Below are 21,679 nucleotides of genomic sequence, written 5' to 3' on the forward strand. Positions count from 1 at the left end.
GCTCCAATTTCAGCAAACAATGATGCAAATTATTGGTTGAAATAAAAGGATCAATAAATGGAATAGTTTTGACTGTGTTGAATTCTTTGTCTCCAAAGTAAAGGTCAAACAAGGTCAACATCCATTGAATTCTATGACATGTGACATATGTTACCCTGTAACATGACAACTAAGCATGACAGATGGTGCAAACTATTCCTTATTAGAACCCTATTAACCCAAACAATAATTTGCTTCATTTTTTTTTTACTGAAATTGGAGGAACTTTAATATTTGAACCCTGTACAAACTGAAATTTACCTTTGTCACCATTTTTGCTGTTTTGACCCCATAACTCCAGAACATTTCGTCATAGATCATCCAAACTATACCTTTTTGGAAGTGTCATGATCAGACAAGTAATGTGATATAGTTTTCAACATGATTGGAGCATTTTTAAAGTTTGACCTCTGTGTAATTCTTCATTGATCCCTACCTGGCTACAGCTGGACAATTGTCCAGCTCTCCACAATTTCTCTGATACTCACTCGACTGGTAAGCACTGAAAGGCATGTCCCAGCTTGTCCTTCTGGCACTCCGAAACGGAGGTGTTCTTTGTCTCTCTTGCCGTCGTGATGCGCGAAGCGTCTGCTCCTTTCCATGACAAAAACTCCTCGTTAAAAGTGTAACGTGCCGTTCATTTCCAAACTTGACGCTGTGTTTTATCCGGGACATCATCTGGACTAGCACAGGAATTGTGAAAAGATGTGGACATCAGCACTTTTTCGGCAAATTGAGACAGATGTGCGGAGGAATTCTGCATGTCGCGGGTGCCGCGACGTGCAAAGCAACGCCGTGATGAAGCGTCAGAGAACATGTTCTGGCATGTCCAGGCTCGTCCACAATTTCTTGGATAATCACTCGACTGAAAAACCACCGACAGCTGTCTGAACGCCATCTCAAAGCCGTCCTGTGAGACCAAAACGGAGGTGGTTTTGTGTCGGTCCAGCAGCAAATCCATCGTGTCGCACGAAGCGTCCGCTCGGCTTTCCATGACAAAACTCTTGTTAAAAGTGAAATCTGTAGGAAAATAGTTGATGTCCAGCTCTTGTGATAACCAGAGAAATTGCACACGATGGTCACGGATCCACAGAGCGATCTGTTTAGAAATGAAATGGTCGCTCAGCATGTCGATGGCAGCTGGAGCGTGGCGCACCCCACAGCTGCTGTGGGCCATCCTTAAAGGGACAGTAACATCCCTTAATGTCTTTGAAGCCCATAAAATTTTCACCAAAAACCACCTGAATTTCTCGAATGGTGTCCACATGGATGTGCCTCACAGCTTCTAAAAAAAATTTGATCAAGCAAAGCAGCAGTCTCTCAGCCATTTCCCTGACAATGAAAATCCGCCAAGAGGGCTGGACCACTCCTCACTCAAAGCCTGCTCACAGGCGAATGACGCAACCGACAGGCGTGAAAAAAATCACGCATGCGCATGAAGGTTCAAGGTTGGCTCATGCAAGCACACGTGATTCCAATCCATATGTTTTTTCTTTTGTAAAAATAAGATGCTTTTCTAATAGACCTTGTGTGTATATATATATATATATATATATATATATATACACACGAGGTCTGTTAAAAAAAAATATCCGACCTTTTTTTTTTTTTTTTGCAAAAACCTGATGGATTTGAATCTCGTGTGCTTGCGTCAACCTTCGTGCGCTTGTGTGAATTTTTTCACGCCTGTCGATTGCGTCATTTGCTTGCAAGCAGCATTTGTGTGAGGACGTGTTGTGCTCTCTGTGGTTTTTCATTGCAAGGAAAATGACGGAACAACTGGAGCAGCACTACTGCATCAAATTTTGCCAGAAACTGGGCGACAGCCAGGTGGAAACCATTCGGAAGATTCAGACGGCTTTCGGTGATGATGCTTTGGGCATCACACAGATTAAGGAGCAGTACAACCGGTTTAAAGACAGCTGCACAACAGTGGAGAGCTCACCACGCTCCGGTCGGCCATCAACGTGCTGAAACGACCAGGTCAACCAACAAAGTAAACGCTGTGGTGATGCGGGACCGTCATGTGACTATGCGAGAAATTGCAGAAGAGGTGGACATCAGCACTTTTTCGGCACATTCTACTGTGACAGAAGATTTGGCCATGAAAAGAGTGGCAGCAAAATTTGTGCCGAAGCTGCCGACGGCGGAGCAAAAGCACCTTCGTGTTGAAGTCTCACAGGACATGCTGGACTTCGAAAAATGATGCCCACCTCTTCCACAATTTCTCGGATAGTCACACGACTGAAAAGCCACCGAAAGCCGTCTGAATCTTCCTAATGGTTTCCACCTGGCTGTGCCCAGTTTCTGGCAAAATTTGATGCAGAAGCGCTGCTCCAGTCGTTCCGTCATTTTCCTTGCAATGAAAATCCACGAAGAGCACTACACACAACCTCACACAAAGACTGCTTGCCAGCAACTGACGCAATCGACAGGCGTGAAAAAATTCACTCATGCGCACGAAGGTTCAAGGTTGACTTGTGCAAGCACACGTGATTCAAATCCATCAGGTTTTTGCAAAAAAAAAACAAAGGTCGGATACTTTTCTGACAGATCTTGTGTGTGTGTGTATATATATATATTTATATATATATATATATATATATATATATATATATATATATATATATATATATATATATAAAATAGCGTTTTTGTTGTTTTTCAATATCTTTGGTGATTTTATAAAATATTCTGATTATTGAAAAAAATTTCAGCTGCATTTATTTGCTGCAGCCCCTCCCACACTTCCCCAAATGCCACATTTAAAAGTTAAATGTGCCAAAAAAAAAATGCAGAGGACAGTATTTCAGTTACACCTGCATGTAAACACAGGAGAGCAGAAATCCACACAAGAAGGACCTGGGATGATGGTGTGTGTGTGTGTGTGTGTGTGTGTGTGTGTGTGTGTGTGTGTGTGTGTGTGTGTGTGTGTGTGTGTGTGTGTGTGTGTGTGTGTGTGTGTGTGTGTGTGTGTGTGTGTGTGTGTGTGTGTGTGTGTGTGGCAGCTTGCCATGGTAGGAATCGGGGCCCAGTGATAGGAACCATGTTGTAATCATTTGTTTGGAGGATTATGAGAAACAATAAGTCAAAGTTGGTCTTCGGTCAAACGTGTGGAGGATGACTGTCCTTGGCGCTGGAAGAATAAACAACCCTCCTGCGTCTCATAACTCTCTCAATATTACCGTAGATGGTGATTTGATATTGATTTGGTTTCACGAGAGCCCACTCCTCATCTGGCTTATTGTCCTACGCTAGAACACGGAGCTTCGTCTTCCCTTTGGGTGTCACGACCCTCTGCAAGCCGTATTACCTGTTGTTGTGGCTTCACAGGACTCGTGATGTAGGACAGAAGACGCTCATGATTCAGGCACTAATGTACGTTGTGCTTCCTGATAAAGCTGTTATTCTCCTTGGCTCTGTGGATTGATACCAAACTTATCTTTCATGGAGTCTGCAAGCTTTGATTTAAACCTAAACCTAAGGGCCCTGTCCCACTGGCTTTTAGGAGGATTGGCGTATGGATTGCGCACAAAATTGGCCCATATTCGCCAAACATCCGCAATATCCGTGTAACATGCCTGTATGAGTCGGCCGTCATCCGAACACGCCCATGATCATCCGCAGAGGCACGCATGTCCGCAGCCAGGATTTTTGAGCTGTTCAAAAATCTGAAAGCGGATAACATCCGCCTCACATACTCCATATATACTCAATTCATACACAGTACATACTCACTCTATGCGCTGTATATCTGCCGTTAACCGCTGATATCCGCAACTGACGGGGATTTGCAGCTTGGCAGCGGACCGGGACAGTTTGTAAAACAGATATATATCATGCCTAACATGTCCACATCACAAACTAAAATATGTTGTAGCAAATGCATACAAATTGGCCACAAATAAAGCGCTTTTATTACATCTGCTTTACAGCTGATTTGCAGACAATCTGTGAATGCATAACAAACACGTCACATAAACCCAAAGTACTATATGTGGCAGAAAGTGACATACCTGCCAGTCAGTGCCGGTCCGGCTGTGTAAATCCACAAAGACGTAATAGCTGCTGCAATCCAGGACTTTTATTTAACACCAACAAAAGGAAGAGTTGCTGTGTAGCACTTGACACTCTCAAAAAAAAAAGGAACACCCTGAGCGGCTTCCCCCTTCCCGCTCCCCAAACTCATGAACAGTTAACCCTCGCATGACAAAATGAACATTGACTCTGTGATCAACTTGTCCAAGTCCAGCAAATGCTCCAGAGGCTGTATTGTTGGTGTGAATAGTGATGCAGAAAGGAGCGAGTGTGCTTCTTTTATGACCGCAATGCAGATGCTGTGCACGCGCAACACGTGCGCGATGCATTCATAATACACCCGTAATACTAATATAATGTTAATTTCAATGTGTCAGATCAGTTTCCTCACTACATGCGTTATATAACCGTGATTGTTCATCACATATTCGCTATATATTATTAATATATCCGTAATTCATACTGGGACATTTGTCCATTTGGCCATTTTTGTTGATGACGACAACGAACGCCCACAATTTGTATACTCAATTCATGCTTAATTAATCCCCTCCCAGTGGGACAGGGCCCTAAAACCTAAAAGGTAGCTTCATTAATCGCTAATCTGCTAAATGAACATTTAACTGCGATAATGCTAAAGTGGGCGGCATGGTGGATTAGTGGTTAGCACTGTTGCCTCATAGTAAGAAGGTTGTGGGTTTGCTTCCCACCTGGTCCTTTCTGTGTGGAGTTTGCATGTTCTCCCCGTGTTGGTGTGGGTTCCCTCCAGTTGCTCCGGCTTCCTCCTACTTCCAAAGACATGCAGATTTGATGGGTTGGTAGCTCTAAATTGTCTGTAGGTGTGCGTGCAGGTGTGACTATGTTTGTCCGTCTATATTGTGTCCCTGTGATAGACTGGTGTCCTGTCCATGGTGTACCCAGTCGCAACCCCTGTGACCGCTGGGATAGGCTCCAGCTCCCCGTGACCCTGTAAGCGGGTAAAAGGAATAAATGAATGAATGAATAATACTCAACGGATAAACCACTAAATCATTTAGCTGAAGCTGTTACCAACTCATAACTTTTACTTTATAAATTTAGTATTGGCATTTTGTTGTAAATGAATGAATTAATTGAATGAATGAATGAATTTATTCGGCACACACAGACTCAAAATAGTAAAGAAAACTCATAAAGAAAACAGTTTAACAATGTACCAATGTGCCCAAAAGGGTGTTGGCAGAAGCAAAAGCTTATAAACGCCCACCCCTTTAACCAAATAAAAAAATGTATACATACGTACATACAAATATACATATACCCATGATAACAATACAAAATATAAATTAATCACTGAACTAAAATGCCAAAACACAAATGTGCAAACAGTAGTGCACCCCCCCCCCCCCAAAAAAAAAACAAAATCGATAAACCTAATTCATTTTTGTTGTTGTTGTTTTTGTTATGGATAAGACGCGGAGTGAGGAGCGGTCCAGTATCTGACTGAACCCAGCATGAAATAATCAGAAGAAGTTCCAAAAAGAAAACACATTTATTTTTCTCCCTTTGTGCTATACATGAAATACTAAATAATTAGAGTTCTGGTGAGGTGAAAAGGCGGCGCGCTCTCTCAGCGTCTCAACAGTCGGACAAAATATAAATTAATCACTGAACTAAAATGCCAAAACACAAATGTGCAAACAGTAGTGCACCCCCCCCCCCCCCCCCAAAAAAACAAAATCGATAAACCTAATTCATTTTTGTTGTTGTTGTTTTTGTTATGGATAAGACGCGGAGTGAGGAGCGGTCCAGTATCTGACTGAACCCAGCATGAAATAATCAGAAGAAGTTCCAAAAAGAAAACACATTTATTTTTCTCCCTTTGTGCTATACATGAAATACTAAATAATTAGAGTTCTGGTGAGGTGAAAAGGCGGCGCGCTCTCTCAGCGTCTCAACAGTCGGAGTCCGAACGTTCAGGACTCAGGAGTTCCCAGACTGTACTCTGCGAAGGAGGAACAGAGGAGATTATTCAACACTTATTACTACGAAATATTGTTTAGAGGCAAACTTATCAGCTACACGTTTAGGTCTGGTTTCAAAACTTAGTTCAAAGAGGCTGCTGCTCACAGCTAGTGGAGGATCATTAATCCACATGCCACTGCCGTGAGGAGCACGCCAAACAATTTCCACCAATAATTACTTATAGCTGAGTCTAAACGACAGTTTACATTCACGGATAAACTTTTCAGAATATTCACCTCTGTCATGTGCTGACAACATTTGCCTCTCACCCTCGTCCTCCTTCACAGGCGCGATGTCAGACTCTGAAACGGCCCTCAGCGTCCCCACACGGTCGTCACAAGGTCGTATTCTCCGGCAATCTTATCCAACTCACTGCTGGTTTAAATGTAGTTCTTCATCACTACATTGGTACCAGCTGGAAGTCCTCAGATCTGCACGTGAACATCACAGGTGTCGTGGATTGTCCTGACAGAGAGCCGCACGAGAATGCAACAGGTGCAGCCAATCATCGTAACAGAGGAGAGAGACTCTTCTGCAGCACATTTTCCTCAGAGAACAGCCCCAAATCACCTGGGAAGGAAAATAAACACAAAACAAACCAACCTTGTCCAGCCAAACCCCCCCCCCAACACACAACAGTTTTGTTGTCATTTCCAGCTATTAAACCATGAAAAATACACCTAAAGAGCTGAAATTTCTAATAGTGTAGTCGACACGCTCGGGTACCAAAAACCTTCTAGCATGCCGGGATCAGATGAAAATGAAGATGTGCATAAATAATTAAATGAACAAATTAAATCAAACAGCCGTTTCCATCCGACATCCAGTTTTGTCACAGAACAGAAATTATGATGTTAATAAGAAATATTCAGAAATAAATATACACAGAAAATAATTGTCGTAGTGTCGTGGATTTACTCTGGCTTGATCTCCTGCTCCTCCATTTCCTCCCTGAGATGCACCTGTCATCAACATTAAAATCCACAAAGCTCTGTGTTCTTTTGAAATGTGCTTTTATTCTTCTGTGCTTTAGATGTGCTGCTTTTCAAACAAATCTGCTCACTTCTGCAGGTGCTGATTGAGGCCACTGTTTCCAGAGAACGGCAAGGCTACATTGCCATCGATGACATCATGGTGCTCAACTACCCCTGCTGTAAGTGCCACTTCTGACAGTCAGTTGTAATTAGTGAGGGTAATAGAGAAAAGAGGTTTAGTGGTTTGGAAAAGATGGATTTCAAAGCAGCATAATGCATGAGGAGGATAATGGAGAGTTTTTTTTTAATGGTGATCAGAGGTGGACTTCCACAATATGACACACACATTCGACACTTCTCACACACTTTGTATGAGAACAAAGCCTTGAAGTATCTTTTGGTTTAAAATGTCTAAACTGTTTTCAAGCTGCTTTATTTGCACAATTTCCTTCCAGAGATCTATTTACTTGTTTATATTTTGCATAACTTTAATGTTCCACTCTAACATCCCATTCACTAAAAGCCAATTTCCACAATTACCCAGTGGAAAGTTGATAATGTGGGCTGTAAAAGGATGGAAGTCCAGCTGTGTGGAGCTGTCATGCCTCTAAGCAGGGTTCTTCATTTACCTCCATGACATGACTATTTTCATAAACCTTGCATCTTCAACTGCCTCATGTTTTGCAGTACCGGGGGACAGTCGAAAAGAAAAGAAAATCTGTTTCCTCGGTGTATGCAAAGCACTTAAAGCACTTTCATATTTTTGTCATTTAGGCTTCTTCAAACAGGTATTGTACAGTTAAGACTGTTTGCAGCTAAGCGTCAATCTTCAGCACATTGCAGTGCTTGAATTATGCATAAAAATGAGAATGCACTCCAACTTCTAAAGGTGCCGCACATCGTCGTGATGATCCCACCCGCTGTGTTCCCAGCTGGATGCCACGCGTTGTGCGCTGGACGCTGAGTATATAAATAATTATTTTGTAGCTGATGAATCATTTTCTGTCAGAGTTGGCTGTTGAAAACGCCTCTAATCACTTCCAGAATCACAGAGGTTCCAGCTGCTGCTTCTTTCTCACATAGGCACTACTGAGATGGAGAAAGCATTTGGAACTGTCTAATAAGTTAATTATTTGTCATGTTTATATTGTAATTGCTTGGTAAAACAGTTGCATTTTCATTCCTTCTTGTGTGCAGCTGTAAAAGTATGTTTATGACAGATTGAACATCTCATTATAATCATTCAGGCGAGCTGTGCTCTGACGCGGTGCGCTGACACAATCACTCGCACTCACACAAAATGTTTTTGAATTGTTTGCCTAATGTTCATGTGAAGCTCATGTAGTTAATGTGTGATGGAGATTTCAAATCATTTCAGAATTTTCTTTGCACACTTGCACAAAGCTGCGCACAGTTTACAACAGTTTACAATGAATTTGAGACAAGTTTACTCTTGTGCACAGCAGAGTCTGTGCAAGTGTCAGGGAGACTTTACTCTTGTTTGCATGTGTGCATGCAGAGACACGCATGCAGAACTGCGATCCAGCCGCAATTAAATGTGTGTGGTGTCACAAGTGAATGACATAAATCATCGCACAGTAATTTGCAGACTCTCATTGGGTTACACCACTGGTGTCCAAACTATTCCAGAAAGGGCCGAGAGGGTGCAGGTTTTCTTTGCAGCCACTGACTCCAGCAGGTGATTTCACTGATGAACTCATCCCACCTGCTCAAAGTGATGTTAATCAGTGAAATCACCTGCTGGAGTCAGTGGCTGCAAGGAAAACCTGCACCCTCTCGGCCTTTTCTGGAATAGTTTGGACACCACTGGGTTACACAGTTGCGGGTCCATTTCAGCCACATTCACTCGACTGTCACTAAAAAAATGGATGTCTGCGATGTAGCACTGGTTGAAAATTTGTCACAGAGCATATTCTTGTCATGAGCTGGGTAGGCGTGGCACAGAAGGAGGTTCAACACAAATGCAGACTCAAAATACTGAGGTTTACGTTAAAGGCTTTATGTCAAAAATCAGGCTGGGGTTCGGTACACAAAAAGGCAGTCCGAGAAGCAGCGGCACAGGCAGGGGTCAGGCAGAGGCGTAGTCAACAACAAGCATGGTTCAAAAATACCAGGAGACACAATACATGGGCAGAGGCAGGAGCAAGGTCAGAAAACAAAGCACAGTCAAAAAAGGCAAGGCATATACAGAGCAAAAACAAAGGCTGGAACGTGGACAAAAAATCACAACGAACTAGCATGGAGTGGAGAAAGTGAGGAGCTTAAATAACAGGTGCAAGTAATTAGGGAAACAAGGCACAGGTGTCAGGGAAGGTTCTGGAAGGGGTGTGGTCAGATGAGACAGAGGTGGGACAGGAGTCAAGAGAGTGCAAGAAGACAGAGCAGACAGAATTACAATGAAGGTGAGAGAAGCAGATGCAAGATAGTGCAGGAAGACAAATGCAAAGTGAACAGGACCTGACAAGATGGTCAAACTAACCACAGTGATCAAAATAAAACACCAAGACAAAAGATGAACAAAACCCAAGTCCCAATACACAAGAAATAAAATAAAGAAAACCTGACATGAAGGAACAAAGAATTAAACCATGAAACAAATGTAAGACTAAAAGACTAAGACCAAACCAGAATGGAACTATGTGGAACCATAAACAGATAATTCAACATAAGACAAAAGAAAAGCAAACAGGAAATAAAACTAATGAATATACAAAGGTAGGGATGAAACTAGACACATGACTAAAGATAAACAGGAAATAATTGAAACAGAACATAAAACCACTGACAAAAGTATTACACACAGGAACAAGATAATCAGAACCAAAGTATGATGAGACTAGATTAATAACTAAAATAAAATGACCAAATAAAAACAATAAGGGACAAAACATGACTGGGCCAGACTGGGGCCGAAACCTGACAATTCTGGACATGTTCAAAAGCTACGTGGAGACTCCACCCACTGTGCTCTCACCATGCACTTCCAGAAAAGGAGTTTTCTGCCATATCTTACATGCATGGAGGTGCATAATGACTCATTTTGGAATTGCATTTGTGATGTAAAGGCACATTTGTGATCACCTGGTTTGTCATGCACACATGTGCACAATAAATCATGCACTACATGCAGGGAAAAAAATAACATCCCATGTTCCTCTGAATTATACAACCCCAATTCCAATGAAGTTGGGGAGTGAGGAAAATGTAAATAAAAACAGAATACAATGATTTTCAAATCCTCTTCAACCTATATTCAATTGAATACACCACAAAGACAAGATATTTAATGTTCAAACTGATAAGCTTTATTGTTTTTGTGCAAATATTTGCTCATTTTGAAATGGATACCTGTAACACATTTCAAAAAAGTTGGGACAGGGCAACAAAAGACTGAGGAAGTTGATGAATGCTCAAAGAACACCTAATTGGAAACAGGTGAGTTGAGTATACATGATTGGGTATAAAAGGAGCATCCCCAAAAGTCTCAGCTGTTCACAAGCAAAGATGGGGCGAGGATCACCACTTTGTGAACAACTGCATGAAAAAATCGTCCAACAGTTTAAGAACAGTGTTTCTCAACATTCAATTGCAAGGAATTTAGGGATTCCATCATCTACACTCCATAATATAATCAGAAGATTCAGAGAATCTGGAGAACATTCTACACGTAAGCGGGAAGGCCGAAAACCAACATTGAATGCTAGTGACCTTCAATCCCTCAGGCAGCATTGCATTAAAAACTGACATCACTGTGTAAAGGATCTTACCGCATGGGCTCAGGAACACTTCAGAAAACCATTGTCAGTTAACACAGTTTGTCGGTACATCTACAAGTGCAAGTTAAAATTTGACCGTGCAAAGCAAAAGCCATACATTGACAACATCCAGAAACACCTCTACCTTCTCTGCACCCGAGCTTATTTGAAATGGACAGATGCAAAGTGGAAAAGTGTGCTGTGGTCTGATGAGTCCACATTTCAAATTGTTTTTAGAAATCATGGACATCATGTCCTCTGGACAAAAGAGGAAAAAGACCATCCAGATTGTTACCAGCGCAAAATTCAAAAGCCAGCATCTGTGATTGTATGGGAGTGTATTAGTGCCCATGGCATGGGCAACTTACACATCTATAATGGCACCATCAGTGCTGAAAGGTACATCCAGGTTTTGGAGCAACACATGCTGCCATCCAAGCAATGTCTTTTTCAGGAACATCCCTGCTTATTTTATCAAGACAATGCCAAGCCACATTCTGTACATTTTACAACAGCGTGGCTTCGTAGTAAATGAGTGCGGGTACTAGACTGGCCTGTCTGCAGTCCAGACCTGTCGCCCATTGAAAATGTGTGCCGCATTATGAAGTGCAAAATACGACAACAGAGACCCCGGACTGTTGAACAACTGAAGTCGAACATCAAGCAAGAATGGGAAAGAATTCCACCTACAAAGCTTCAACAATTAGTGTCCTCAGTTCCCAAACGCTTATTGAGTGTTGTTAGAAGGAAAGGTGATGTACAGTAGTGTTCAGAATAATAGTAGTGCTATGTGACTAAAAAGATTAATCCAGGTTTTGAGTATATTTCTTATTGTTACATGGGAAACAAGGTACCAGTAGATTCAGTAGATTCTCACCAATCCAACAAGACTAAGCATTCATGATATGCACACTCTTAAGGCTATGAAATTGGGCTGTTAGTAAAAAAGTAGAAAAGGGGGTGTTCACAATAATAGTAGTATCTGCTGTTGACGCTATGAACTCAAAACTGTTATGTTCAAACTGCTTTTTTAGCAATCCTGTGAATCACTAAACTAGTATTTAGTTGTATAACCACAGTTTTTCATGATTTCTTCACATCAGCGAGGCATTAATTTTGTTGGTTTGGAACCAAGATTTTGCTTGTTTACTAGTGTGCTTGGGGTCATTGTCTTGTTGAAACACCCATTTCAAGGGTATATCCTCTTCAGCATAAGGCAACATGACCTCTTCAAGTATTTTGACATATCCAAACTGATCCATGATACCTGGTATGCGATATATAGGCCCAACACCATAGTAGGAAAAACATGCCCATTTCATGATGCTTGCACCACCATGCTTCACTGTCTTCACTGTGAACTGTGGGTTGAATTCAGAGTTTAGGGGTCGTCTTATAAACTGTCTGTGGCCCTTGGACCCAAAAAGAACAATTTTACTCTCAGTCCACAAAATATTCCTCCATTTCTCTTTAGGCCAGTTGATGTGTTCTTTGGCAAATTGTAATCTCTTCTGCACGTCTTTTATTTAACAGAGGGACTTTGTGGGGGATTCTTGCAAATAAATTAGCTTCACACAGGCATCTTCTAACTGTCTCAGCACTTACAGGTAACTCCAGACTGTCTTTGATCATCCTGGAGCTGATCAGTGGGTGAGCCTTTGCCATTCTGGTTATTCTTCTATCCATTTTGATGGTTGTTTTCCGTTTTCTTCCACGCGTTTGTTTTTTTTTTTTTTTGGTCTGTTTTAAAGCATTGGAGATCATTGTTGATGAACAGCCTATACGTTTTGGCACCTGCGTATAAGTTTTCCCCTCTCTGTGGTTAACAGAGAGGGGACTGTGGTTATACAACTAAATCCTAGTTTAGTGATTCACAGGATTGCTAAAAAAGCAGTTTGAACATAATAGTTTTGAGTTTGTAGCGTCAACAGCAGATGCTACTATTATTATGAACACCCCCTTTTCTACTTTTTTTTTTACTAATAGCCCAATTTCATAGCCTTAAGAGTGTGCATATCATGAATGCTTGGTCTTGTTGGATTTGTGAGAATCTACTGAATCTACTGGTACCTTGTTTCCCATGTAACAATAAGAAATATACTCAAAACCTGGATTAATCTTTTTAGTCACATAGCACTACTATTATTCTGAACACTACTGTAACACAGTGGTAAACATACCACTGTCCCAGCTTTTTGAAATGTATTGCAGGCATCCATTTCAAAATGAGCAAATATTTGCACAAAAACAATGAAGTTTATCAGTTTGAACATTAAATATCTTGTCTTTGTAGTGTACTCAATTGAATATAGGTTGAAGAGGATTTGCAAATCATTGTATTCTGTTTTTATTTACATTTTACACAACATCCCAACTTCATTGGAATTGGGGTTGTATTAATAACAATTTTTGTTGAATTACTGATGATCGATGTTAGACATTTCTGGCACCAGGGTTCTTATAGCTTATTCTCCAGTTAATGTGAACCACTCAATCTTGGTGAAATTGCAACGGCCATAAACAGCTAAAGAAGTGAAAGCTCCAGGTATTTGTGGCATGAGAGCTGAGTTCCTCCATGCAAATGATGCTGGTATTGCATTTTTTCAATCTATGAGAGAGGCATTATCCTTGCACATTGGAAGAAAGGACATGTTTTCCCAATCTGGAAAGGAAACGGTGATCATATGGATTATGACAACTATAGTTGGTATCACACTGCTGTCTGTGCTGGGGAAGGTGCTTGCAAGGATTCAGTTCCAGCTATGTGCTGCTCAGCAAGTGGAACAGTCTGGCTTCACACCCAAGAAGCGAACTATCGACGGCGTTCTGGCCCTGCAAGTACTCACAGAACGCAAGCATAAATGTTGGCAGTGCCTCTTTGCACTTGCTATGTTGATTTCTGCAAATCGTTTGATTCAGTTGATCAGACTGCTCTCTGGGACATCCTGAGAATTTGAGGGATCCCCAAGAAGCTACTGGACATCATAGTCAGTCCATACACAGAAACTGTGAGTGCCACTTTCACTCCCACCTCAAAAATTTTATCCTTGGAAAAACTGTGCAACTAATAAACCTCGCGGCCGCTGTTGCTTTGACCTTATAAAAACACACCTGTTCGCCATATTGACATATTCACCATCAAAGTCCACAAATAAGCAGTGACTTTAAACTGCAAAAAATTCTGTTTTTTTTTTCCATTTATTTCAGTGACAAAGGCAAAATGGCTCTGTCGGGAGGTCCCAAAGTTACGTCACTGAAATCAGTATTTCAGTGACATAATATAGTTACATTATTTCAGTAACTGTCAGGGGAGATGATGGTCTAGTGGTTAAGGCATTGGGCTTGAGACCAGTAGAACCTCGGTTCACATCCCAGCCCTTGGGCAAGGTCTTTAGTCCCTTATTGCTCCCGGTGTGTAGTGAGTACCTTGTATGGCAGCACCCTCACATCAGGGTGAATGTGAGGCATTATTTGTGAACCGCTTTGAGTGGCTGATGCAGATGGAAAAGCGCTATATAAATGCAGTCATTTATTTCCCAGTAGGCTTACATTTCTCTGCGTTTATTAGCAGCCGATTTCATTTTTAACAAGAGATTTTGTCATGGAAAGCCACGCGGAGGCTTCCCGCATCACGACCGATTCGCTGATCGAGCGAGACAAAGGAACACCTCCGTTTCGGAGTGCCAGGGGACAAGTTGGGACATGCCTATCTCGGCTTTCAATGCTTACCAGCCCAGTGAGTATAAGAGAAATTGTGGAGAGCTGGGCATGTCCCAACTTGTCCCTTGGCACTCCGAAACGGAGGTGTTCCTTTGTCTCGCTTCATCAGTGAATCGGTCGTGACGCGCGAAGCCTCCGCGCGGCTTTCCGTGACAAAATCTCTTGTTAAAAGTGAAATCTGCCGGAAAATGACTGATGTCCAGCTCTTGTGATAACCAGAGAAATTGCTCACGACGGTCCCAGCTCCACACAGCCATCCGTTTAGAAATGATGTGGTGTTTTCTGCCTCTTGATGGCGGCTCAGAGCGCGGCGCGCCGTGCGCCATTGTGGGGCATCCTTAAAGCTGTAGTAACAGTCCTTATTCTCTGTGAAGCCCGTAAAATTTTCACCGAAAACCAGATAAATTTTTCGAATGGTTTCCAGCTGCTTGTCTCTAACAGTTTCTGAAAAAATTCTGATGGAAAAAAACCCCAAATCATTCCGCCATTTCCTGACAATGAAAAACCGACGAGGGGGCTGGACCACTCCTCCCACAAGGCGTGCTCACAGGTGAATGACGCAACCGACAGGCGTGGAAAAACTCACGCATGCGCACGAAGGTTCAAGCTTGGCTGATGTAAAAACATATGAATCAAATCCATATAGTTTTTGAAAAAAAAAAAAAAGTACTATACTTTTTGGACAGACCTCGTATTTTGAATAGTCATGTCATTTGACATTTCATTTACCAGTGATATGCGCTTTAAGTTGCCGCTTCTTGTTTTTAATTGTTCATGCAGCCAGCTTCAGAACATCTTTTTGGCATTTTTTTCCCAAGTACAAAGCGTAAAAGAGTCAAATTTCCCCCACACACAGCAGACTCGTATAGCATCAAGACCTGAGAAGCTGACTTCTTTAATATGGCCATAATTATTTATTTCATTGTCAAATAATCTGTTTATTATTTTTTACAATGATGTTATGGGCCATAAATGCCAGAGACATAGTAAAAATGCATATTTTCATTTCCCACAGACAGTAATGACTTATTCAGCTTACTTTTTAATTGAATAGGCATGAAAAGTCTCACAGAGATTAACAATCTTTTGCATGAACAAAAATATTTCAGTGTGTATAGAACTGATATGTCGTTGTAACCCTGACTGCTAAATCAAGCTTGTTTTTTATCTCTCAAGGTTGATGTGCCATGGTTTTTGTGTGTGTGTGTGTGGGGGTGGGGTCGGTTGGTTGGTATGTCATGTGTCATGAATCCAGGGTGTCTTGCATCATAAACGTTTTACAAACCCACTACATCAAATGTGAAGGCTGTAGTTTTATTAGGAAAGCCCACGTAGCTGCAACATTTAGGAACAGTAACGCCAGACACCATCCTTGTGATGATTGGCTGTTACCATAGCGACACTCTAAATATATAAAATGTTCCAAAAGCAGTATGAATAATGGGAAACAAGCTTACAGTTGAAAACACACATCAGGGCAGGTGTGAGAGAATGCGATAGCATCTTGTATTGCTGCATCCACCACACTAAGGAAGCACCTTGGGTCCTGGATGCCAACCACCCAGACAGACAATAGTCCATATCCACCTTTTGAAAGTAACCACTTATCTGCCACAGCCAGGTCAAATGTGGGTGTCCCCTTGGCCTTCCGCAGCCACTTTGGTCCTCAACACTGAGGCACTCGCATGCTGGATCATGCACAGAGAAACTCACATGGTCAAAATGTCAAAGCTGATGTTCCCTCAGGATGCAGGTGATCCTCCTCAATTGAGTCTCCCGAGTAAATGTTTGTTTGACACAAAGTCATTCTACTGGGACCTAAGGATCTGCCAAAGAAACCTAGTACCAAAGACATCCAGTTGTCACCTTTGGTCACTAGTTAACATCCAGATCTCACAAGCGTGCAGTAACACAGGAAACACAAGGACCCTGAAGACTTGGACCTTTGTTCTCCAGCAAAAATATCAGCATTGACAAAGAGCTTGTTATGTGTCGACGCAGATTGAGGAGCGAACCTGCGTCAGACAGGACCCAGCACTAAAAATAACCAAGAATCGGTTCCATCAACAAAAAAACAATTTATTTTTCACCTGTGCCTAAATAAATCATACAAAAAAAAACCCCAACCCAATGTCCTTCAGGAGGAGTGACTGCTGGCACGCTTTCCAGTGTTCACGGGGAGAGAAGTCCGATGCTCCTGGACTCACTACCAACAAACAGACACCCCCCAGGTGGACACGACAAACTGATTCTCTGTTGAAGCACAGAAGATGTGAGGCACGTTAGCTATTATAGCAATTTCTTTCACAGAACACATGCTATCAGCAACACATCAAGGTTTATACTTTTTATCTTTATGCACATGAGCAGCTTCTCACAATAAGTGGAGGATCACTTATCCTGCACGCCACAGCAGTGAGAAGCAAGCCACACCATTCTCATCACAATTTCATGTATACTATGTAGCAAAACATCAAGTTATTATCTACAATTAATCAAACAGTTAATTACCTTTACTGTGTGCTGACAGCATGTGTCCTCACCCTTCCTTGCTTCACAGGCTTATTGTGTCAAACCCAGGTGCGGTCCTCAGCGTCTCACAAACGAACATCACAAGGTCGGGTTCCCGGCAGTTCTGCTTGGCTCACACCTGCCTTAAAAGCAGAATGCCATCCAATTATCTGCTACAGCTGAAAGTCTTTAGGGCTGCACGTGAGCACCAGTCCCAGGTGCCTCACATGATATTGACGAGGGTGAGGATTCTTCAGCCAGCACCTTCTTTTCCACAGACAAATCAGCTTCCATGCCACCTGAGGAGCAAAGAAAAGAAAAACACCAAAACCTCCAACCACACCCCCCGACACACAACAGAGCTCTGTCCAGTGACCTCAGGAGGCTGTAAACTTTTCCAGCATCTCTCAGTTTCAAAGGAAGAGGATCCAGAGATATGAATGTCAGTGGAGACATACACTCAACAAAAATATAAACGCAACACTTTTGGTTTTGCTCCCATTTTGTATGAGATGAACTCAAAGATCTAAAACTTTTTCCATATACGCAATATCACCATTTCCCTCAAATATTGTTCACAAACCAGTCTCGATCTGTGATAGTGAGCACTTCTCCTTTGCTGAGATAATCCATCCCACCTCACAGGTGTGCCATATCAAGATGCTGATTAGACACCATGATTAGTGCACAGGTGTGCCTTAGACTGCCCACAATAAAAGGCCACTCTGAAAGGTGCAGTTTTATCACACAGCACAATGCCACAGATGTCGCAAGATTTGAGGGAGCGTGCAATTGGCATGCTGACAGCAGGAATGTCAACCAGAGCTGTTGCTCGTGTATTGAATGTTCATTTCTCTACCATAAGCCGTCTCCAAAGGCGTTTCAGAGAATTTGGCAGTACATCCAACCAGCCTCACAACCGCAGACCACGTGTAACCACACCAGCCCAGGACCTCAACATCCAGCATGTTCACCTCCAAGATCGTCTGAGACCAGCCACTCAGACAGCTGCTGAAACAATCGGTTTGCATAACCAAAGAATTTCTGCACAAACTGTCAGAAACCGTCTCAGGGAAGCTCATCTGCATGCTCGTCGTCCTCATCGGGGTCTCGACCTGACTCCAGTTCATCGTCGTAACCGACTTGAGTGGGCAAATGCTCACATTCGCTGGCGTTTGGCACGTTGGAGAGGTGTTTTCTTCACGGATGAATCCCGGTTCACACTGTTCAGGGCAGATGGCAGACAGCGTGTGTGGCGTCGTGTGGGTGAGCGGTTTTCTGATGTCAGTGTTGTGGATCGAGTGGCCCATGGTGGCGGTGGGGTTATGGTATGGGCAGGCGTCTGTTATGGATGAAGAACACAGGTGCATTTTATTGATGGCATTTTGAATGCACAGAGATACCGTGACGAGATCCTGAGGCCCATTGTTGTGCCATACATCCAAGAACATCACCTCATGTTGCAGCAGGATAATGCCCAGCCCCATGTTGCAAGGATCTGTACACAATTCTTGGAAGCTGAAAATGTCCCAGTTCTTGCATGGCCGGCATACTCACCGGACATGTCACCCATTGAGCATGTTTGGGATGCTCTGGACCGGCGTATACGACAGCGTGTACCAGTTCCTGCCAATATCCAGCAACTTTGCACAGCCATTGAAGAGGAGTGGACCAACATTCCACAGGCCACAATTGACAACCTGATCAACTCTATGCGAAGGAGATGTGTTGCACTGCATGAGGCAAATGGTGGTCACACCAGATACTGACTGGTATCCCCCCCAATAAAACAAAACTGCACCTTTCAGAGTGGCCTTTTATTGTGGGCAGTCTAAGGCACACCTGTGCACTAATCATGGTGTCTAATCAGCATCTTGATATGGCACACCTGTGAGGTGGGATGGATTATCTCAGCAAAGGAGAAGTGCTCACTAGACAGACAGACAGACAAATACTTTATTAATCCCAAGGGAAATTGTGCATTATCTGTGCTCCAAGGATAAATAGAATTAAAAGATACAATAAAATGGAAGGAACAAAGCCCACCACAGAAATAAATAAATAATAACTAAAAACTAGCTGCTAAAACACATTCTCCCTCCTGCCCCTCCCAGCAGAGGCCTCATTAAGCAGCCTAATGGCACGCGGAACAAATGAGAACACTATCACAGATTTAGACTGGTTTGTGAACAATATTTGAGGGAAATGGTGATATTGTGTATGTGGAAAAAGTTTTAGATCTTTGAGTTCATCTCATACAAAATGGGAGCAAAACCAAAAGTGTTGCGTTTATATTTTTGTTGAGTGTAAATGAAACTCTCAACTTCGACACTTTTGGTGAACTTAGATGCACTTCTGAAGGTGAATTCCAAGAAGTCATTGAAAGCCTAGATTTTAGTCTTGATTCAGGGCAACTGTAAACTTAGACACTCCTCAGTCAGCTTCTCAAATGCTGCAATCAGAACATCCATTGATTCCACAAAGATCACGGCGCCATCCGCCAATATGATTATCTTTTTTTTTATATCTACTTTATTGAAAGACCTCTGCAGCTGGCATCAGGAGGGACGGCCTCTTCCATCAACAAATGGCATCTACACCACTTTCTGGAAGCCACATTAAATTCATATTGCAATCCATTTCTCAGTTTCATAATGCTAATATACATTGATTCACTCTCTGCTGCTCAACCTTTAATAGTGCTACTAAAACTCTGTGATACTCCAGTTCCTTCAAATGGAAAATAAATCAGTCTTTGTGGCATAAAGTCTCATATTATAGATCTTTTCTTAAAACTAATATAGGTCAGTGGGCGTCTAAAATATCAGTTAAAGTTTGAAGCTAGAGGGGGAAAATGGCGGCGGAAGAGTAAGCAGTGTTTAGCGTGAGCTCCCGTTTTTTGTTTACTATGTAGTGGTGTTTCTTTATCATTCATCTCTGCTAAATTCGACACCTGTTGTTTTGGTAGTCAACCTTTACAGTGTTGCCTCCTATTTCGTGTATTATGGCATCCAGTTTGAGAAAATATAAATATACAGGACCTGCAGCCACTAAGCCTGATGCTACCTGCGATCAGAGTTACGCTAAAGACTGTGCACCGCCGCTATCAAAGTCAACCGAGATGGACTTTATGACGCTAAAAGCAGACATTCTGGCGTCAATAAAATCCAGTATTTCAGAGGTAATAAAAGCCGAAATGAAGGATTTGCTGGCGGAAGATCTTGGATTTATTAGAGGCGAGCTACAGGCAGTGCGAGCCGAAGTGGCGAGCGGCACTACGGCCCTTCGGGCTGATTTAGACCAGGTAAAAGTTCGATTCAAAGACGTGGAGGATGGCTTGTCGACCTGGTCAGAGGAGATGGTCTCTCTGCGCAGTGTTGTGACTGAGATGAAAGCCGAGTTAAATGGTCTCCAAAAGAAATATGAAGATATGGAGTGGCGCTTAAGGAGATGCAATCTGAGGATTATTGGCGTCCCTGAAACGTCAGAATTTAGCACGGCTACCGCTTTAGCTGAACTTCTCAAGGAGCTACTGGATCTGGAAAACGTTCTCCGTATTGACCACTTTCACCGCACGCCAGGCGGGAGGAAGGCGGGAGGAAACCCGCGGGTCATTGTGGTGAAGCTGCATTATTTCCAGGAGTGTGCGGAGATACTGGGGCGTGCACGCTGTCATGGGCCACTTCGATACAGAGAGGCGCCGGTCTTCATCGCTCCAGATTACACAGCTAGCGTGGCCAAAGTCCGAGCAGCTTTTACTGACGTCAAGAGGCTCCTTCGCAACAGGCGAGATGTTCGGTACGGACTGTTGTTCCCACCTCGGCTTCGCATCACTTACGGTGAGGAAAATATGGAGTTTACAGATCCAAACGTTGCCATGGAATATGTTCGGAAAAATATTATCTCTACGCTGATCAGAGACGACGGGAAGTGAAATCCCCATTCTCATCACATCTACAGGCCTCATTAACCTTTTTGAGCGAGTTTAGAGTCATCTTTCCTTTTTAAACTATTATTCAGTTTACCACTAATAACTATTTCTTAATTGACGGGCAAAACGGGAGCCCAGTGTAGTTGGTGTTTTTTTTTTTTCCCCTTCAATACAAGCACTAATGTGTGGATCTGTGCTTAAGAGTTGCTGTTATTATCTGGATGTTCATGTGGGAGATAGGGGTGGGGCTAAACCGGATCTGTTTATTTGTGGTGACCTTTATGTCAGGTATCTTTGGATTCATCAGGTGATATATTGTTTTTCTGATCATGGCTGGCAATAAGAAAAATACTAGCTATTCAAATGGCTGTCCAGTTAACTGTGTGAGCTGGAATGTAAAATCTCTTAATAGCCCATTAAAAACTCGCAAAATTATGAGTCATTTAAAGCAACATAGAGCGGACATTGCCTTTTTGCAAGAGACACATGTGTGCTCTGCTGATAGTATGCTTTTAAGTAAAAATTGGTCTGGTCAGGTGTTTCAATCTAATTTTCAATCTAAGTCCAGGGGACTAGCCATCATGATTAATCAGCAGGTACAGTTTACAGTGTCTAGTGTACACTCAGACACAGCTGGACGTTATGTTGTTGTAGTTGGTAAGTTATATACCGTATTTTCCGGACTA

General features: G+C 42.5%; 1 protein-coding gene across 2 annotated transcripts in view; it reads left to right on the forward strand.

The window, feature by feature from the left end:
* The window catches only part of ptprub (protein tyrosine phosphatase receptor type Ub), a 700,336-nt gene that overhangs the window by 382,788 nt on the left and 295,869 nt on the right, over positions 1–21,679 (forward strand). For both annotated transcript variants that reach the window (XM_034175133.1, XM_034175134.1), the window contains exon 4: positions 7,153–7,234. In XM_034175133.1, the coding sequence (XP_034031024.1) occupies positions 7,153–7,234 (82 nt within the window). The remainder of the gene's footprint in view (positions 1–7,152; positions 7,235–21,679) is intronic.

Source organism: Thalassophryne amazonica, chromosome 7 (assembly GCF_902500255.1).
Source record: "Thalassophryne amazonica chromosome 7, fThaAma1.1, whole genome shotgun sequence".
Taxonomy (NCBI): Eukaryota; Metazoa; Chordata; class Actinopteri; order Batrachoidiformes; family Batrachoididae; genus Thalassophryne; species Thalassophryne amazonica.